Source organism: Ranitomeya variabilis, chromosome 1, assembly GCF_051348905.1.
Source record: "Ranitomeya variabilis isolate aRanVar5 chromosome 1, aRanVar5.hap1, whole genome shotgun sequence".
Taxonomy (NCBI): Eukaryota; Metazoa; Chordata; class Amphibia; order Anura; family Dendrobatidae; genus Ranitomeya; species Ranitomeya variabilis.
In genome coordinates this window covers 77,958,498-77,980,913 of record NC_135232.1, presented here as the reverse complement: position 1 = coordinate 77,980,913, position 22,416 = coordinate 77,958,498, and the positions used below count along the sequence as shown (strand labels likewise).

The window sequence follows — 22,416 nt, the reverse complement described above, 5'->3', positions numbered from 1 at the left end:
ACACAACCCCATTGGGAAACGACTCTGGTACCGGTCACTACGGTCTACTCCATTGTTTGGCATAAATTCACAAAGATCCTATTAGACCAATGATCTATGTATGTACTATATATATATATACTTCAGTGCAATTGAAGGTGAAAATATACAAAATCTGTATAAATATACACTCACTGGCCACTTTATTAGGTACACCTGTCCAACTTCTTGTTAACACTTAATTTCTAATCAGCCAATCACATGGCGGCAACTCAGTGCATTTAGGCATGTAGACATGGTCAAGACAATCTCCTGCAGTTCAAACCGAGCATCAGTATGGGGAAGAAAGGTGATTTGAGTGCCTTTGAACGTGGCATGGTTGTTGGTGCCAGAAGGGCTGGTCTGAGTATTTCAGAAACTGCTGATCTACTGGGATTTTCACGCACAACCATCTCTAGGGTTTACAGAGAATGGTCCGAAAAAGAAAAAAAATCCAGTGAGCGGCAGTTCTGTGGGCGGAAATGCCTTGTTGATGCCAGAGGTCAGAGGAGAATGGGCAGACTGGTTCGAGCTGATAGAAAGGCAACAGTGACTCAAATCGCCACCCGTTACAACCAAGGTAGGCCTAAGAGCATCTCTGAACGCACAGTGCGTCAAACTTTGAGGCAGATGGGCTACAGCAGCAGAAGACCACACCGGGTACCACTCCTTTCAGCTAAGAACAGGAAACTGAGGCTACAATTTGCACAAGCTCATCGAAATTGGACAGTAGAAGATTGGAAAAACGTTGCTTGGTCTGATGAGTCTCGATTTCTGCTGCGACATTCGGATGGTAGGGTCAGAATTTGGCGTAAACAACATGAAAGCATGGATCCATCCTGCCTTGTATGGAGCATCTTTGGGATGTGCAGCCGACAAATCTGCGGCAACTGTGTGATGCCATCATGTCAATATGGACCAAAATCTCTGAGGAATGCTTCCAGCACCTTGTTGAATCTATGCCACGAAGAATTGAGGCAGTTCTGAAGGCAAAAGGGGTCCAACCCGTTACTAGCATGGTGTACCTAATAAAGTGGCCAGTGAGTGTAGACTCATGTCACATATGTCCCCTGCAGAGCATTTGAGACGCTGTCTTTTTTAGAAAGCTTATTTTCATATACACTAATAGAGGAATCCGTATTTTCCTACATGTAGCTGACGATAGCATTCCAGCCTTAATAGAGGAGTTATAACTGCATCTCATCGTTATCTGGACGCGCCCAGCTTCCCTGACTTGCACAGTCTATAAGTGCAAATGCTCCCTGGCTGCAGAGATGGTCGGGCAAAGGATTCAAAGACTGTTTTACAACATTGGTTATATATGAGGAAGGCAAGCTAGAGTTTATTAACTCCTCAAAATTTAACGCCATGTAACTATAATCAAAATGAGAGATGTCAGTACCCAAAATATGATGTTTGTTCTCTATTCCAAGGGTTAAGGTATGACCCTCTTCGGTCATAGTTTCCTTGAGTATTGTGTACAGAATCTCCAGAGATGCACCTTCAACCTATCTCACCTGCCTCTACTTGTAATAGCTGGCAGGGAGAAACCTATCACAAGCAGGAGGCAAGGTGGACAGGCTGAAGCCGCGTCACATAGTAGACTCAGCTCCTCTGCAAAACCAGAGACTTCATGAGAAATGTAAGTTGTGTCAGGTGATCATATCAGAGTTCAAAAGCTTTAATAATTTGTGTGTTTAATGTAATGTATAGTAAGGATCCATCAGAATATACTGGCATATCTTGTTTTATTTTTTTAAAGAGTAACTCAACTTTTTTTCTTTCAGGGTGCAATTAGATGGCAGCGTAACACAGGCGACGATCACATCACAATGCTCGTACTGGCCGGCGGCTCTGCTGACACTAATACTAGCATGTATTTCTATGTAGCTGTCACTCTCGGGTCAGGAGAGCCGCCGGCCAGTCCGTGCACTGCAAAGCGATCGTCATCCATGTTATACTGCCTTCTGACTGAGCCATTATTTTAATTATCTAATGTTCCAGGTATTGCAAAGTTATACATTTTTGTAATTTACTTAATAAACTTAAGTACATGGGCAGCATGGTCGCCTGGGTTCAAATCCCTGCAAGGACAACATCTGCAAGGAGTTTGTATGTTCTCCCCGTGTTTGTGTGGGTTTACTCCAGGTTCTCTGGTTTCCTCCCACACTCCAAATACAATCTGGTAGGGAATTTAGATTGTGAGCCCCAATGGGGACAGTGATGATAATGTCTGTAAAGCGCTGTGGAATTAATGGCGCTATATATGTGAGTAAAATAAATAAACTTATCATTCATCCTTCTCTCCCAAATACTGTGCTGCAGTGTTGTTCCGATACCTAGTTCATGCTCCTTTTAGAAGCTGCTTTTAACTGCTGCTTAGGAAAGATCTATATGCGGTGTTAAAAAAACCTTAACTCCAAGAAGATAATTCCTGTATCCTGTACACACACACACATACGCACACACAGTCACTCACTGTTAAAATATGGAGTATGTATCTCTGGTGTGCAGCATTTGAAAGCAGCTTCTAAAGGAGCACAATCTGGGTACTGAAACACTGCAGCACAGTGTTTGGGATAGAAGAAAGCAAAATAAGGTATGGAAGTACATTGCAAAAATTCCTAATCTTACAAAGCTTGGAGTGTATTCAACCAACAAAAAAATGTAGTTGCTCTCAAATATTGTTTCTCTAAAGCTGGGTAATGTGAAATGCTGTGACGTTTGTAGTCTGGTAATATCTTTTGTTTTCCAGTGCCAACAGTGGATGTATTTCAGATTTCTACGAAAGAGAAATTTGGATTAGGACACCAGTTGAAAAAGTAAGTTTAAGAATTGTTCCTAGGGAGCGACTGTGTCATGAAAGTCTCAGTGACTTTCCGGAAGCTTATTAGAAGCTAAGGGTAAATTGATTATGTGTGATTAATGGGTGCTAACAATAAGCAATTCATTCATGCTCAATGTCTTTGGATCTAAAAGGGAATTAATCAACAAGTTTTTGCTATGTAATCTGAAAATAGGACCTGAGACTCTGATTCCAGAGATGTATCACTTACTAGACTGCTTGGTGCACTTTTGATAAAATCTCTGTTTTCTCTGCTGTTGATGTAGCAGTGATCAGAATGCTGCGCCCTATATTACCCCGCCTACAACCATGATTGGCAGCTTCCTGTAATCACTGCCAATCAGTGGTGGGGGCGGGGTAACACAGATTAGCTGGACTGGCTTGCACGTGAGACCTAGTCCTCTAGTGATAATCTCCTGCTGATAAAACGCAGATTGTATTGAAACTACACCAAGCAGCCCAATAAGTGACACATCCCTGGAATCAAACTCTCTGCCCTCACATTATGCTGCTTTTCAGATTAAATAGCAAAAAAACTGGCGTTAAATTCCCTTTAACTTTCTTGGTCAGTTGTTATTGATTTAAGCTAATCAGAAAATCGGTGCAAATCTAATTATTGGAGGCAGCGGTTTATCTAGGGTAAGAGGGTGCAGGGTGCTGTCATATCTGTGCTATATGTTTGACAGCACTTTCTTCCACATTACAGGACAATAATCATATATAGGGTAACATAGTACAGTAATTGGGGGCTTAATTACATCAGGACCCAGGAGAAATGATTTATTCTTGTAGTTGGAGGAATCCAATAATACCTTACAGTGGTTTTGCAAAGCTGACCATCAGCAGAACAAGAGCCCTCCGTGGATTGTAGAAGGAGCCATTTAACAAGTAATGCTAAAAATTTCCTACTGACGTAACTTGTTTTCTATCAAAGCCCCTAAGGTGAATGATTATTGGCTCATAAGGGGCTTTTACTGACTCCTCTGTGATATGTCTGCTGATAGAGGAGCAGAGAATGTCACATCATATTGTACCATATGACTGGAGGAAGCGGCTACAATTATTATTTAATGCAGCATCAAAATGGTTAATCACTGGCTGTTTATTCCACGCAATTAAAGGGGTTTCTCATCCCTCGGAGTAATTTCATACAGGCTCACAACAATAAACTTTTTATCATATTTAGATTTTACAATTCTGCAATCTTTAAAGTAAGAAAATCTTTTTTATATAAAATCGTGGCAAAGGTTGGAACTATCCCCGGCCACTCCAAAACCCTATTTCTGCTGCTCCACATTGTTCTTTCTTTACAAGGCTGCAGCGGTGACTACCTTTCCATAACATATAACCGCTGCAGCCAGTCACTATTCTCAAGGATCTAATGCTGTTTTCCTTCAGACCAAGAACAGCAGTAACCTGAAGGAAGCAACAGAATGGCAGCAGTGGCTTCAATAAGTAAATAATGGTATTTATGGTATAGATGAGTTAAACAATACTAAACAAATCAATTTCACCCCCAAAATTCAGAATTGGCTGAATCCAAAATGTTGGGCATTCTATACGACCTGATCCTGCAAAGTAGCAACCATTTTGCTGGATTTTGTTGTGCTGGAAACAAATTTTAAATAATAGCAATCATAAAAAAGAAAACAAAACTTTATACTCACCTTTCCTCACTTCTTGATATGCTGCTTCCGGCATCACAGCTCCACAGTTCTCAGTTGATTTTTCACGCTAGAATGGAGGAAGAACAGAAGGTCAGAAGAACGGAAAATTAGCTCTGTGGACAGGGAGCTGCATTGGTGGCGGAGGTGGCGTAAAAACACGTAAGGAATGGTGAATAATAAAGTGTCTTTTTTAATCTTAACCCCTTCCTCAAAGCAATTAGTACAGTTTTGATACAGGCTGAGTTTATTCGGACCAAATTAAATCTGTAGCCCTAATGTAAGCGAATCTGCCCGCCTAATGTGAGCGAATCTGCCGGTCTAATGTGAGTGAATCTGCCCACCTAATATAAGCGAATCTGCCAGCCTAATGTGAGCAAATCTGCCTGCCTAATGTGAGCAAATCTGCCTGCCTAATGTGAGCGAATCTGCCTGCCTAATGTGAGCAAATCTGCCCACATAATGTGAGGAAATCTGCCAACCTATTGTGAGCAAATCTGCCAGCCTAATGTGAGCGAATACCCGCCTAATGTGAGCGAATCTGCCTGCCTAATGTGAGCGAATCTGCCTGCCTAATGTGAGCGAATCTGCCTGCCTAATGTGAGTGAATATCCACCTAATGTGAGAGAATCTGCCCACCTAATGTGAGCAAATCTGCCTGCCTAATGTGAGCGAATCTGCCCGTCTAATGTGAGCGAATCTGCCAGCCTCATGTAAGCAAGTCTGCCATCCTAATGTGAGCAAATCTGCCAGCCTAATGTGAGTGAATCTGCGAACCTAATGCAGGCAAATCTGCCCACCTAATGTGAGTGAATCTGCGAGCCTAATGTGAGTGAATATGCCAGCCTAATGAGTGAATCTGCCATCCTAATGTGAGCAAATCTGCCATCCTAATGTGAGCAAATATGCCACCTAATGTGAGCGAATCTGCCAGCCTAATGTGAGTGAATCTGCCTGCCTAATGTGAGCGAATCTGCCCTCCTAATGTGAGTGAATATGCCAGCCTAATGTAAGAAAATCTGCCATCCTATTGTGAGTGAATCTGCCAGGCTAATTGCCCAAATTGAATTTTGGGTGATCCACTGTTCTGTTTATTATAATTTTTTTTTAAAGGGACAAACTTGGCCTAGACAAGAATTTGCCTTGTCTGCAGTATGCATAATTATATTTGTTGTCAAAAAAGCCAATTTAGAAAGAATCTCAGATTCAAATTTTAGCATTCATAGACTTAAGACTGGCATATATGGGTTTTGAAGTTTTGCTGATTCCTAGTCACATTGTGCAGCGCCAGCTTGAGACCTTTTTGATTGGCTGCCATGGTCACATGTCGAAATGTGGCGCTGCGCTACATAATGGCTGATCCTGGTGACAGTCATTGTGAGAATGGTGCTGAATTTTAAAGGTAAATATATTAAGTTTATTTGTAAATATTGTGATCCTGAAATGGCCAAATATAGGGGGTCAGAAAGTGCCCGTAAGCTTATGTTCCCACAATGAGTTTTTTACGTTTTCGTAAAGTGCAGCTTTACAGTTCGAGTAAAGTGTATGGGATTTATAGAAATCTCAAGGCCACTGTTTTTTTCAAATCCGCAACATTTCAGTTTCTTCTGCCGGTACGTTCTTTATGTGTGTATTTTCCCCATAGAATTGCATATGATTTGGAAAATATGCACATGGGTCTGTAATGCATTTCTGCTGTAAACAAGAGTTGAAAACACAACATAATTATTTGGTTCGTGTAAGAGCTTATATTAAAACCCCATCAGGCTGGTTATACTTATATTCTAATGTTTAGCGACAACCGTCAGTTTTTTATTGTTATTATTGAACATTATTGGAATGTTCTGCTTTCATATCAATGTTGTTAAAACCCAATAAAAATATTTAAAGTAAAAAAAAAAAGAAAAAATACAAGTAACCTAATTTATCTAATAGGTGCAGAAAATCTGCAACATCAAAAACACCAAATAGCCATTGCGGGAACGTAGCCCTAAAAGAACTGCAGGCTCAGATCTCACTTGTATACAATAACCCTTTTTTAACCACGTTCACATGTTTAGTATTTTACATCAGTATTTGTAAGCCACAACCAGGAGTGGAACAATCAGAGGAAAAGTATAATAGAAACACGTCACCACTTCTGTATTTATCATCCACTCCTGGTTTTGGCTTACAAATACTGATGTAAAATACTGACCAAATACTGAACGTGTAAACCAAAACTTCTCAAGGGTTTTTCTTGCAAGACCATAGCGACACTCCTGGTCAAATACTAAAAAATATTTATATGTCTACTAAGTCAGTATAAAAAAAGCAAAGAAAATACCCTCCAAAGTCTGCAGTAAGAATGTGGTATGCATCAGTGAAAACAGCCTTTCCATCAGGGCTGCGTTCAGACCTGGGGGGCTGCGCTCAGACCTGGGGGACTGCGCTCAGACCTGGGGGGCTGCGCTCAGACCTGGGGGGCTGCACACTTTAAGTAGCACAGGTATAAACTGTGTTCTCGTCTATCTGTTAAAGTTTTATTAACCAGGGACCCAAACCCTAAGGAACTCCGACTTTATACAGCAAGTGATGTTCTGTTCAGTCGTCACGTTTGCTAACTTCAGCGCTCCGTCTAGTCGGAGTCCTCCAGGGTGTCAGTCTCGGGAGAGCAGAGCGCGTTAATCTTCCGCAGCGGGGGTGAGCGCGGTGAAATCTATGGAGGGCTCCGCCACGGGCCCTGCGGCTGAAGCGGAGAAGTTGGAGAAGGAGGGAGTTTGTTTTAGTAAGAAGACTTTGCCTGGGGTTCTCCCGCTAAGTAAAAGGCTTGCATGCATCGCACGGAGAGGATTGTCTTTAATCAGATGCTGCTTTTGATGTGTGCACAGGATCATGCAGACGTTTGTGATGCAGCAATGGAAACAGAGCAAAGAAAAATCAAACTGTTCGCACAAGAAGATATCGGACAAGAAGGTGAAGTCTCCTCTGCACATTTTTTCTACGTTGCGCAGGTAATGTCACCTTGGATGCTGTCATATAGTGGGTCAGTATATCTGATTGTCGCAGGTGCTCATCACTGACTGTTTCCTGTTCGATCTGCTCTTATATCCCGTGCAATTTAAAGCGTTTTTTAATAATGTAATAGAAATGTCCGATCTCAATAACAGGGCTTTGTGCAGCCATGAACTAAAATTTGGCTGCACGTGTGCGGCTCCCTCCATTCACTTCTGTAGGAATTGTGAAGAGTGCTCGGATGACTACCATGGAAGTGCAGAGCGCAGAGTCTGACCCGCTACCTGTACATTAATGTCAGCGCAAGGCAATATGGGGAGCTGGTCGCACAGGACTAAAATCATCGATGTCGGCAGCACATCTCCCCGTGTAAAGACAACAATGTGCAAACTGCATGGCGACCAAACCATCTAATTAACAATCCTATGGTCTCCATAGACTTTCCATTAGGCGGTGTAACGGGCCTTAAAGGGAATCTGTTACCAGGAATTTGCTACCTCTTCTGAGAGCAGCATAATATAGGACAAGAGAGCCTGATTCCAGCGATGTATCACTTAGTTTACTGAGTGCAAGAGTTTATATAAAACTACAGCTTTCTCTGCTGTACATATCGCCGAGCTCTGAAAGCTGTCCCCACCCACACCACAGGTTTCTATGTACACTGTATATTGACAGTAATCTGATTATCAGAGGAGGGTGTGTGGCTGGACTAGGAGGCATGCGGCAGCTAGTCCAGCAGTGATAATCTCCTGCTGAGAAAACATTGTATTGAAAGTGGAGCACACAGCCTAATAAGTGATATGTCACTGAAATCAGTGTCTAAACCACTACCTCGTGCTGACCTAAAATTACATAGTAAAAATCTACTGATACAGTCCCTTTAAACCTGTGTTGATCAACTTTTTATATCGCCAATCAGCACTCAATATGGCAATAAATCTGTGTAGATCCACCATTAGAAAGGTATTTACTCTGAACAAACCGAAAATGGAATGTGATCTAATCAGATATAACCAAAATTACTGAGTAGTTCCTTTACATAGTAAGATAGATAGATGGATGGATAGATATTAGATAGATAGATAGATAGATAGATAGATAGATAGATAGATAGATAGATAGATAGATAGGTAGATAGATAATAGATCGATAATAGATAGATAGATAGATAGATAGATAGATAGATAGATAGATAGATAGATAGATAGATAGATAATAGATAGGTATTGAATAGATGGATTTTAGATACATAATAGATGTTAGAAATATATCATGATAGATAATAGCTAAATATTAGAAATAGATTGATACTGGATACATATTACACAGGTAATGGATATTACGTAAATAAAAAGATATAAAGACATTAGACATAGATACTGATAGATAAATATTTGATTTATAGATAGGTAGATAAAGTAGTAGGTAGAAAGATAGATATATCTCTGGGATAGATAGGTAGAAAGTCAGATATTAGATATTTTATACATATATTAAATAGACAGATATTATAAATAGGCACAAACTGGAGATAGATAGATAGATAGATAGATAGATAGATAGATAGATAGATAGATAGATAGATAGATGATAGATAGATAGATAGATAATAGATAATAGATAGATGATAGATAGATAGATAGATGATTGATAGATAGATAGATAATAGATAGATAATAGATAGATATTAGATAGATGATAGATAGATGATAGATAGATAGATAGATGATAGATAGATAGATAGATAGATAGATAGATAGATATTAGACAGATAGATGATAGATAATAGATAGATAGATATAGATAGATAATAGATAGATGATAGATAGATAGATAGAAGCCTAATGTAAAAGACAAGAAGCAGAATAATTCTGGGCAATGAGAAGCAATTTCTAAAAGAATAAAAAGTAATACTAGCACATTTTTCTTCCTTGCATGTTTTCTGTTCTTGTGACGTTGATATTCCGTGGTGTAATTAATAATGCGGGATATCAGATAACGCAGACCCTGTGAGCAGCGGTTGATGTTGGCTTTCGGTAGTTTTGCTTTCACGTACCTCACCGGTGGTGGTTATTGCTTTCATATGTGTTTGTGACTCCTCTCTTTCACCCTCTGAAGGTCGCCCAGTTACCCCCCTCCTGGATGTGGTAAAAGTAAAGTAAAACTAAAGTCGGAACAAGATGGAATCTCTAAGACTCACAAGCTGCTGAGAAGGACTTGTTCGAGCACGGTGAAGGCTGAAGACATGTGTAACGCAAAATCCCACCGGAACTTTGGCCGGTCGCTTTCCAGTGATCCTAGGGCTGAGCAACCAATGGGCTTAAAACCACACAAACTTTTGAGTCGTCAATGCTCCACCGCCATTAAGCCGGAGGAATGCATTTCACTGAAGCAGCATAAACTCTTAACCCGTTCTTGTTCTGGGGACCCCAGATGTGAGCACAACAGCACCTTGAAGCCCCATAAACTTTTAAGCAGGTCTTATTCTAGTAATCTTCGTATGGAAGAATTAGATGGACTCAAGAACCACAAACTACTCAGCAAGTCTTATTCCAGTGCCCCCAAATCATCAAAAATGGACCTCTTGAAAGAACCTATCGCAGAGGGCAGGCGGCTCTCTCTTACCTCAGGGCTGATTGGTATATTAACGCCAGCTGCATCTTCACAACCTGCTGTAGGTACATCGCTAATGTTTGTGACCATAAGGGAATACTCCTAGTCTTTACCTACAGGCTTTTCTCCTGACCTTCCATCACTATTTAGCATTTATTTTCATATATTATAACTTGGGCCAGATCCCCGGATCCACCAACGATCTCCTGAACCAAGGGGCCGAAGCACTCGCCTTGTTCTTGAGAGCGAGCAAATTGGTGCATAGACTTTCTATGGAGCCCATATAGTGATCTGCTCATCATCAAGGCATAAGTTGAGCGCTTTTGTACCTTGGTTTGGGTGATTGTTTGGGGTCCCAACACCCAGACCACAAACCACAATCCAGCACTATAGAGGTACAGTGTCTATAAAAAGTCAACATTTCCCTATTAAAATGCCAGGTTTTTGTCACGTAAAAATATTGTACCAAGAAGAATAATTTCAATACTTTTCCCACCTTTAATGGCACCTATAATCTGTACAAATCCATTGAAAAATAAAGAGATTTTTTTTGGGGGGTAGAAAAAGAAATATAGAGAGCTAAAATAATGTGGTTGCATAAATATGCACACCCTTCCACTTATAATTTGTGGAAGTACTGTTTGAATTTATGACAGCATTCAGTCTTTTAGGATCAGAGCCTATCAGCATGGCACATCTAGAGTTGGCAATTTTTGCCCAATATTCTTTGCAGTAGCTCCAAATCTGTTGGATTGCAAAGGCATCTCCTGTGTACAGCGCCCTCTTCAGGTCACCCACAGATTTTCAATTGGATTCAGGTCTAGGCTCTGGCTGGGCCATGCAAAAACTTTTTTTTTCTACCGAAGCCATTCTTTTTTTGATTTGGAGGTGTGCTTGGCATTGTTGTCATGCACTGTAAAAGTAATCTATAACTTTTTAGCAGAATCCTGAAAGGTTTTTTTCAAACTTGAATGATTGAATGACATTTAGAACTGTTCATAATCCCCTCCACCTTCACTACAGCTCCAGTTCCAGCTGCCAAAAATCTGCCCTAAAGCATCATAATGCTGCTTCTACCATGCTTCACTGTGGGTATGTTGTTTGTTTTTTTTGTCGATGCACCGTGTTGGCTTTGAAAAAAACATTCCTTTTTGAATTATGGCCAAAAAGTTCAACCTTGGTCTTATAAGACCATAGTATTTTTTTCCCCATGCTTCTGGCATATTTGATGTAGGTTATGGAAAAACATAGCCAGTTTGGGACATTTTTTTTTTGCAAGAAAAGCCTTCCGTCTTGACATCCTACCTCACAGGCCAGACATATGAAGGATATTGTTGTCATATGCCGAACTCACAGAAAGTACTTGCCAAAAAATCCTGCAGCTCCTTTAATATTGCTGTGGGCCTCTTGGTAGCTTCTTGGACCTATTTATTTCTTGTGTTTTCATTAATTTGTGAGGGACGTCCAGTTCTTGCCACTGTTGTGCCAAATTTAAACCACTTCTTGATGACTGTCTGCACAGTGTCTATGATACATCTAATAGCTTGGAATTTTTTTTTCTGCTTGCTTCTCCTGACTGATAACATTCAACTATGAGATCCCTTTGCTGTGTTGTAAGCTGTTTATGGACCATGACGTCTGCTGTAAAATGCAACTTAAAAAATCATATTTTTATTTTTCCCCTCAAAATTATTTCAGTTTGTTTCTTGGTACAGACTATGGGTAACATTTTTACATGGCAAAAACCTGGCATTTCACATTGTTGTGTAGACTTTTTATATCAACTGTACATTAAATTGGTTGTCATGTTAATTAATGGGGGTTTTCCAGCACTTTCCTAGCTCTGTGTCCATCTCTGTCCAATGATCAGTGCTGATTCCCTAATATCGGCACCTGTACAGGACATCACTACTGATTTCCTCCGCGCTATCCAGGCTGATAAGAAGCATGCTATTGACAGGGTACGGGGAATGTAATTTTGATATCTGGAAGCAGCAGTGTCCTGAAGAACCAAATAAATGCTCCTATTCAATATGGTGCCCCTGCGTTTTTTAATTCCCTCTTAGTATGTCCGCTTATTATATCCAGTACTGTTGGCCACACGTGCTCAATCCTATCTTCCTGATCCTCCTGAGCTCGGATTGTGGACTGATTCCTGCTGTTTCACAGCCGGCCATTAGGAAGAAGTGCAGGAGAAGCATCTTCTTTTCACCAGCACTGCATTAGGTGGACATAGGACATTCTGAGAGGGAATCCTAAGAACAGCAGGGGGCGATATAACAAGTAACAGCAATGTCTACACCCAGGAACATGTCCTAAGACAGGGGTGGGGAATCTTTTTTTTATGCCGAGGGCCATTTGGATATTTATACCATCCTTCGGGGGCCGCACAAACTCCGCCCACAAAGAACATCCTGACTGTGGCACTGGTGTCAGGACGTAATCTTTCATTGCATGCCCTTCAGTGTTCACTGCATGTGTGTGCTAACAGAGCAAGAAGAAATTAATGAGCTGGTTGTAATAAAATTACACCTCCCTGCCCAAGAATGCGGTCCCTGAGAATCCTCTCGGGGGGCCTGATAGAAGGTCATCAGGGGATGTGAATGGCCCCGGGGCCTGAAGTTCCCCACCTCTGTCCTAAGATGATTCCAGTGGAGTCATTGTTCCATTTTGCCTGATCTAACAGGAAACCCAATAGATAATCTTGGGACGACCCCTTTAGTTACTTATTCAGCACAAAACTTAGGACATGAAAATGACTCAAGATTCATATGAATTCATCTATGGTTTCCGAAGATGATACAATGTGTTTATGGGCTAACCCCTTTTATGATAATCACACAAACAACCTATACCACCTGTCCACAGAATAAACATTCTATCACTGGGGGTCTGGCTAATGATACCCCACTGATTCTGTCAATGGACATCTCCCCTGTGTGAATGAAGGTTCACTGAGTATGTGTAACCACTACACTGTTAAAGGGAATCTGGGTGACGTATCACTGGAATCAGGATATCTGTCTCTACGTTATGCTGCTCTCAGAATTGGTGGCAAAAACCTGCTGACAGATTCCCTTTAACTCTTATAGATGAGTACGGGAGAGTTAATTGAGCAATGGTTGCACATGCTCAGTAAAGCTTCAGTCACACAATGGACTTTGGGGATAGGTGAGGCGGTCCACCAATGGGACCTCCAGTGAACCTGTAGATAAGTGATTTGTAAGTTGCATATGGGATAACCCCTTTAACAGAGTGAGCGCTGACCAAAGATGTCATGAATGGATCTATCTGTGGTGACTATATTTTGTCTGCAATATTTTACTGTTCCTCTCACTCTTTAGGGTTGCCATTAATGTGTGTGATTGTGCCGGTTCCCTTTGGCTCCTTTATCCGGTTTTCCTACATGCTGTAGTTATTTAATTCTGGAATTTTACCGTTTTAACTAAATCTCCCAATTTCAGCATTCCTCTTTGACAGCGAAACCTTTGTTTCAACCTGACCCCTACATCTCACTAGGATACTATGAACAAGTGTGCACAGTGTGAAGAGTGAGTGACTGCAGGATCGGAGCACACAGCGGTTGTCTGTTACCATAGACACACATAGGTTGGCACCAGACCTGTACACAGAGCAATGAGAATCATTCGCATAAGATTATTGCTTCATTGTTATTGTATATGCATTTGTAAAATAGAAAAGTTAGACGGTTTGGTCTGGGAGTTGACTCCTGACCTTCTTGCCTTCACTGAAAAAAATGTAAGTAACCTAGTTTACCTAATATGTGCAGAAAGTCTGTAACATCAAAAACTCACCAAATACTCACCGTGGGAATGTAGCCTGAGGCATCGCAGCGTTGTAGAGAAGACATTGCTTTAAGTTAAAGGTGTTGTCCAGGCTTGGGGCTCAAGTCTGCAGTCTCGCTAGGAGTCACTGTGTGTGACTGCAGACTTTTGAATCCTCCAGTGCCTGCATTGTGCGCTGTGAGGATTTGCTGGTTTTTGAGCCGCGAATGGTGATATATAAAAAAAAATACTATGTTACTATGTATGTATTATAAATACTCCTGGGCAGAGCCCGCGTGGTCAGTGCGGCCTCCCCCATAAACTTGTATTGTGCCCTCAAGATGGATGCCCCCAATGGACCGCTGCACCACTAGATGGGGTGCTGTCGTGCTCAATACAAGTGTCTGGAGTGAGGCAGCGCCCACTAGACGGCTTCTGCCCGGGAGTATATATATCGCAGACATCACTGTCGTTCCCGGCTCAGATATCGGCAAATCCTCACAGTGAACAGTGTGCACACAGAGTGACTGCACACTTATCATTTTAACAACTGGACCACCCCTTTAATGTTTTCTGTAATCATAAATGTCTGCCATTTACATACCCAAAAAAGAAAAATTGCAAACCGTGTTATAACTTTTTCTTTTTTGTGCACAGAGGTAGCAAAGTTTAATTTGACAAATGAAATATTTTGATAGCTTGTCACTGAAGGTTATCTCCGCTAAGAGGATTTGGGTAATGTGAGGTTGCACTGGCCGCTGACCCATGTTCATCCTTCTCTCCCAAATACTGTGCTGCAGTGTTGTTCCGATACCTAGTTCATGCTCCTTTTAGAAGCTGCTTTTAACTGCTGCTTAGGAAAGATCTACACTCACTGGCCACTTTATTAGGTACACCATGCTAGTAACGGGTTGGACCCCTTTTGCCTTCAGAACTGCCTCAATTCTTCGTGGCATAGATTCAACAAGGTGCTGGAAGCATTCCTCAGAGATTTTGGTCCATATTGACATGATGGCATCACACAGTTGCCGCAGATTTGTCGGCTGCACATCCCAAAGATGCTCCATACAAGGCAGGATGGATCCATGCTTTCATGTTGTTTACGCCAAATTCTGACCCTACCATCCGAATATCGCAGCAGAAATCGAGACTCATCAGACCAAGCAACGTTTTTCCAATCTTCTACTGTCCAATTTCGATGAGCTTGTACAAATTGTAGCCTCAGTTTCCTGTTCTTAGCTGAAAGGAGTGGTACCCGGTGTGGTCTTCTGCTGCTGTAGCCCATCTGCCTCAAAGTTCGACGCACTGTGCGTTCAGAGATGCTCTTAGGCCTACCTTGGTTGTAACGGGTGGCGATTTGAGTCACTGTTGCCTTTCTATCAGCTCGAACCAGTCTGCCCATTCTCCTCTGACCTCTGGCATCAACAAGGCATTTCCGCCCACAGAACTGCCGCTCACTGGATTTTTTTTCTTTTTCGGACCATTCTCTGTAAACCCTAGAGATGGTTGTGCGTGAAAATCCCAGTAGATCAGCAGTTTCTGAAATACTCAGACCAGCCCTTCTGGCACCAACAACCATGCCATGTTCAAAGGCACTCAAATCACCTTTCTTCCCCATACTGATGCTCGGTTTGAACTGCAGGAGATTGTCTTGACCATGTCTACATGCCTAAATGCACTGAGTTGCCGCCATGTGATTGGCTGATTAGAAATTAAGTGTTAACAAGAAGTTGGACAGGTGTACCTAATAAAGTGGCCAGTGAGTGTATACACATTGATTCCATCCACTAGCAGAATAGTGAGTGCAGCTCTGGAGTATAATCTATGACGCAAGTCAAGATCATTTCAGTATAAAGTACTCCGCAGTATATACACATTGATTCCATCCACCAGCAGAATGGTGAGTGCAGCTCTGGAGTGTAATATGTGACACTAGTCAAGATCATTCCAGTATAAAGTACTCTGCAGTATACACACATTGATTCCATCCACTAGCAGAATAGTGAGTGCAGCTTTGGAGTATAATCTATGATGCAAGTCAAGATCATTTCAGTATAAAGTACTCCACATTATATACACATTGATTCCATCCACCAGCAGAATAGTGAGTGCAGCTCTGGAGTATAATCTATGATGCAAGTCAAGATCATTACAGTATAAAGTACTCCACTTTATATACACATTGATTCCATCCACCAGCAGAATAGTGAGTGCAGCTCTGGAGTATAATCTATGATGCAAGTCAAGATCATTACAGTATAAAGTACTCCACATTATATACACATTGATTCCATCCACCAGCAGAATAGTGAGTGCAGCTCTGGAGTATAATCTATGATGCAAGTCAAGATCATTACAGTGTAAAGTACTCCACATTATATACACATTGATTCCATCCACCAGCAGAATAGTGAGTGCAGCTCTGGAGTATAATCTATGACGCAAGTCAAGATCATTACAGTATAAAGTACTCCACATTATATACACATTGATTCCATCCACCAGCAGAATAGTGAGTGCAGCTCTGGAGTATAATCTATGACGCAAGTCAAGATCATTACAGTGTAAAGTACTCCACAGTACACGATGTGCTGCTGAGAATGATCGTTTTTAAGTCTGCCATTTTTTCAGGTATTCGGTAGCCTGCTTACACTGACTGCACTATGTAACAAATTATTTTTATTTTTTGTTCCTGGGTCCAAAGTGTGTTTTTTTTGCCTAAAACAAATAGAAAATAGTTGTTGTACCACAAAAACTTTGCTTCTGTGATCAGGACAATGAAGACTACTCAGTATTGAATACGAATGTAGAATTTTCCCAAAAACAGACAAATTTCAAAATTTCCTGATCACAGAAGCAAAGATTTTATATTTGTTTTAGGCAGAACTGTTAGGAAAACACACTTTGGACCCAGGAACAAAAAATATATAAAACTTTGTTATAGTGTAATTTCCTTTTTTTGACACAATATATACAAACATTTTCAGCCCTGTGGTCATAAAATCAAAGTTTGTGCTGAAGGAAGTGGTTTTTCCATAGTCTTTAAACATAAGCAGTTGAAATATTACACTTGGAAGCAAGGAACAAAAATTGTGCTACATAGTGTAATTGGGAAACAAGCGTTCCTAGGAATGCTCTCAAACAATGATGCCCTGGAGTAAACCCAGCTTTGCTAAACATTTATGTAGAGTTTATTTTGAGATTACCCGTAAAAAATCCTGAAGTGATACAAAAATGCTATAGGAAATATATTTGAAATCTAAAAAAATGCTTTCCCATCAGATTGGGCTCAAATTCTTATACACAAATGGGTGTGAATTGTTTCATTTGTAAGGTGAGTGGTTTCTATGGTTGTGAATAAAGTGTTCTGTCAAGAGATTGAATCTAGCTGTTGAAGAAATGGAAACTATATTTTCAAAACATCTCGATTTATTCAGTACTGAGTTATGAACACCGCATACAGAAATCCCCGCACTTACAGCCTTGGCTGATATCAATGAAGTTATAGTATGAGGATTGTTCTGCCGCACTGAATGCACTTGGGGAAATCATCAAGATCCGTTGCTTGCGGCTTCCATTGAATTTGCCTACCAATGATGTCCCAGATGTGCTAGATGGGAAAAAAGCCCGTAGACACTGCAGGTCATTGTAGAACGCCATGTCACATGTAAGTATGGTATGTCTGCGCATGGCGCTCATACTCAATACTGAATAAATCGTGATGTTTTTACATTTTTTTTATAATTTACACATCATTGATCTTGAAAAGTGTGTGTGTATATATATATATATATATATATATATATATATATATATATATATATATATATACAGTACAGACCAAAAGTTTGGACACACCTTCTCATTTAAAGATTTTTCTGTATTTTCATGACTATGAAAATTGTACATTGACACTGAAGGCATCAAAACTATGAATTAACACATGTGGAATTATATACTTCACAAAAAAGTGTGAAACAACTGAAATTATGTCTTATATTCTAGGTTCTTCAAAGTAGCCACCTTTTGCTTTGATGACTGCTTTGCACACTCTTGGCATTCTCTTGATGAGCTTCAAGAGGTAGACACCGGGAATGGTTTTCACTTCACAGGTGTGCCCTGTCAGGTTTAATACGTGGGATTTCTTGCCTTATAAATGGGGTTGGGACCATCAGTTGTGTTGTGCAGAAGTCAGGTGGATACACAACTGAATAGACTGTTAGAATTTGTATTATGGCAAGAAAAAAGCAGCGAAGTAAAGAAAAACGAGTGGCCATCATTACTTTAAGAAATGAAGGTCAATCAGTCCGAAAAATTGGGAAAACTTTGAAAGTGTCCCCAAGTGCAGTGGCAAAGGAAAGGAAGACCAAGAGTCACCTCTGCTTCTGAGGATAAGTTTATCCGAGTCACCAGCCTCAGAAATCGCAGGTTAACAGCAGCTAAGATTAGAGACCAGTTCAATGCCACACAGAATTCTAGCAGCAGACACATCTCTACAACAACTGTTAAGAGGAGACTTTGTGCAGCAGGCCTTCATGGTAAAATAGCTGCTAGGAAACCACTGCTAAGGACAGGCAACAAGCAGAAGAGACTTGTTTGGGCTAAAGAACACAAGGAATGGACATTAGACCAGTGGAAATCTGTGCTTTGGTCTGATGAGTCCAAATTTGAGATCTTTGGTTCCAACCACCGTGTCTTTGTGTGACGCAGAAAATGTGAACGGATGGACTCTACATGCCTGATTCCCACCGTGAAGCATGGAGGAGGAGGTATGATGGTGTGGGGGTGCTTTGCTGGTGACACTATTGGGGATTTATTCAAAACTGAAGGCATACTGAACCAGCATGGCTACCACAGCATCTTGCAGCGGCATGCTATTCCATCCAGTTTGGGTTTAGTTGGACCATCATTTATTTTTGAACAGGACAATGACCTCAAACACACCTCCAGGCTGTGTAAGGGCTATTCGACCAAGAAGGAGAGTGATGGGGTGCTACGCCAGATGACCAGGCCTCCACAGTCACCAGACCTGAACCCAATCGAGGTGGTTTGGGGTCAGCTAACCACAGAGTGAAGGCAAAAGGGCCAACAAGTGCTAAGCATCTCTGGGAACTCCTACAAGAGTGTTGGAAGACCATCCCCGGTGACTACCTCTTGAAGCTCATCAAGAGAATGCCAAGAGTATGCAAAGCAGTCATCAAAGCAAAAGTTGGCTACTTTGAAGAACCTAGAATATAAGACATAATTTCAGTTGTTTCACACTTTTTTGTTAAGTATATAATTCCACGTGTGTTAATTCATAGTTTTGATGCCTTCAGTGTGAATGTACAATTTTCATAGTTATGAAAATACAGAAAAATATTTAAATGAGAAGGTGTGTCCAAACTTTTGATCTGTAGTATATATATATATTATATACACACACACACACACACACACACACACACACACACACACACGGACCCCTCAACATCCTATATAGAAGAAATATATCCTAGATAGACATAGCCTCCCTCTATTAGGGTATATGGAAATCCTCTGCTCAAGACCCCCATGTTCTACCCAGAGTGGACAGATTTGTTTCCTGTAGAAATAGAAGGATTTGTTCACACGTCACAGTTATGTCACAATTTTTGGAACAATTTTCTAAAATCAGGGTAAAACCCCAACATTTGGGTCATGAATTTTGTAAAATCCCATCCTTGCAATGTGGGAATCAACTTCAGCTATAAATGAAGGCACAGATTAATATTGAAATGAATAGTTTTGTTTCAGTCTGAAAAACGTAATATCTATGCCTATTATGCATCTTGTATTGCAGCCAACCAATGGTGCAAAAAGTGTTCCAGCGCGGGGGCATGGATTTCTTGTGCAGGTATGTTCAGTATCATGTGTTCAATCTGGTACAATATTCTGCTGTTCAATGAGCCTGTTCCAATATCAGACAGACAACATATGCAGGAAACAAGATAATTCCCCCACTTTAATTTATTGGAATTTTAAAGGGATGTTCCCAAAATCCAAAGTCATCTCTCTCCATAAAATATAAGCTAAATTACTGATTTCTGAAGATTCTCCAGCAATCCTGAGAATGGAGCTCTGGAATAGAGTGGCGGTGCACAAGCTTAGCTTCCGCTCTATTCATTGTCCATAGGACTGATGGAGAAAGCTGCGTATAGTGCGTGATATCCCCAGTACATCTGTAGACAGTGAATGGAGTGTAGGGCACCTCTGCTTCATTCACGATGGGGCTTTACAGAGTAAGATTCTCAGGATCGCTGGGGTCCCAGCAGTCGGAATCCCCCAATACATTTTCGCCACCCTATTAATGGGATAAGTTTGTATTATGGGAATGCCCCTTTAAAGCTAATTTCACATGTCAAGGATTTGCCTATAGTAAATCTGATGAATATTTTACTAGTGGATCTGCAGACAAAATTTGAGGTTTTGAAGTGCTCAATATTCATGAACTGCGGTTCCCCACCCCCAACTATCGCTGATTGATAACCGACCTATCCCAGTCTTCCATATTGATCACAATCTTCAAGACTTTGGGACTTGGATACTTAGTAGTTATCCAGATTGTTGATTGATGAGTCTGCATCACTATAATGAGGACTATATAATCTTAATTGTTCCATACTAAGCAAAGCACAGCTACTACAAATTGTGGGGATCTTGACCAGTATGTTTGGTAGTGACTGTGCAAGATATCACAGCTCTGCCTTGTTCATTTGAATGGGACTAAGCTTCAGCAACAGGCCGGGCCACTGCAAAACGTATGGATCTGTGTCAGAGGCAAATTAGGGAACGTTCCATAACTGAGTACTACTGAGCTGCAATATCAGGAACAGCCACTAACAATTGTATGGATTTGGGCCAGTACGGCACTAGAAAATGTAAGGAAGTGTGTCTGGTAGACAGTATAGGAGATGTGGCACAAGGCCCTTGTTTAGTGTGCCATAAGTCATAAACCCATCGATGTTGATGGCCTATTGTTGGGATACGCTCTCCATATCAATAACTCAGAAAACTCAGCCACCTTACATTAGTGTTATAGTGACTCTGCCCATTCTGTCCCAGAAGTCAGGAAGTGTCAGCATGGTGTGACTGCTCTAGTGAAGAGTGTAAAGTATGGAACATTTCACAATTGTATATGTGGAAGGAAATCTGGTACTAGCCCCTTCAGTCACCCCAACCCACTACCAGATCTAAGCTTGATAGAATAATTTATGGGAAATAGCCCATCAGTAGCAAAATGCCCAAAAAGCAGTTTCAATTACACACATTATGATAATACAATGATGACTCTGCTCATTCTGTCCCACTCTATATAGTAAAGCTGACTTGAGTTTTTTATCTGTGGATAATTACAAAGTTTAAAACATATATGAATAATGACTATCCCTTTTTATTTATAACCTCTAACTTAATACTTGCTAATTCTTATTTGCTGTCACCATTGTCTACTTTTTGGTCTTTTAGACAATAGAGTTTGCTGAGCAGAGAATACCTGTGCTAAACGAGTACTGTGTGGTTTGTGATGAACCTCATGTATTTCAAAATGGACCAATGCTGAGGGTGAGTGCTCTTTACATTATGGATATACTACATATTACATGCAGGTCAATGTTTACTATTTAGCTCAGTCATTTGTCTGCAATAGCTGTTTTGGGGAAACTGGGTGTAGGGCTTGAGAGGCCCAAATGCCCCTGTGCTACATAAACAGTAACAAGTGTTATAAATGTCAAGTGATAGGTGGTGCACAAGTTGCAGATTTTTGCTGTGGGTCCCAGGAGCCTCTGTGTGACTCTCTAAGCCATTTTTAAAGAGGTTTTCCTGTATGAAAACTTTTATACAGTATCTGGTGCACTTGATATTTGGGATTACTACAGTAAAGGAAAGTGTTTATAATATTGATGTCATATATTTCTCCTGCTGCGGATCATATAGGGACATCTCAGTCTGGCCATTCAAGTAAATACAGTGCCTTGAAAAAGAATTCATATTCCATGAACTTTTCCACATTTCTTCACGTTACACCCACAAACTTTAATATATTTTATTGAGATTTTGTGTGATATACCAACACAAAGTAGCAAGTCATTGTGATGTGCAAACGAAATAATACATTGCTTTGTAAATATTTTAGAAATAGAAATCTGATAATTGTATTCAGCCCCCTGTAATCTGATACCCCTAAATAAAATCCTGAGTGACTAATTACCTCCAGAAGTCCTGTAAGGAGGTTGCTTTCCCTGCTCCTTGCCTGGAACCACTTAGTCAGACAGCTGGGTTGTTGGGGGGAAGACTTTCTGCCCTGGACAGAGGGGACGTGGTGACTGCTGGGAAGAGAGAGGTGTGGTCAGAAAAGAGCGGGAGAGCAGAGAGAAGGCAGCGCGCCAAAGAGAAGGCAGGCTGCAGCGCCTTGCTCCCCTAAAAGTAGTGCTCCCCGTGAGGGCACTGAGGCTGAGATACCCACCAGAGTGAAGGCTGG

At 40.9% G+C, this 22,416-nt stretch overlaps 1 protein-coding gene across 1 annotated transcript in view; it reads left to right on the top strand.

Annotated features, from left to right (window-relative positions):
• The window catches only part of PARP8 (poly(ADP-ribose) polymerase family member 8), a 377,448-nt gene that overhangs the window by 287,539 nt on the left and 67,493 nt on the right, over positions 1-22,416 (top strand). The window contains exons 10-14 of the mRNA XM_077285314.1: positions 2,774-2,840; positions 7,398-7,520; positions 9,640-10,195; positions 19,741-19,794; positions 21,405-21,500. Coding sequence (XP_077141429.1) covers positions 2,774-2,840; positions 7,398-7,520; positions 9,640-10,195; positions 19,741-19,794; positions 21,405-21,500 — 896 coding nt within the window. The remainder of the gene's footprint in view (positions 1-2,773; positions 2,841-7,397; positions 7,521-9,639; positions 10,196-19,740; positions 19,795-21,404; positions 21,501-22,416) is intronic.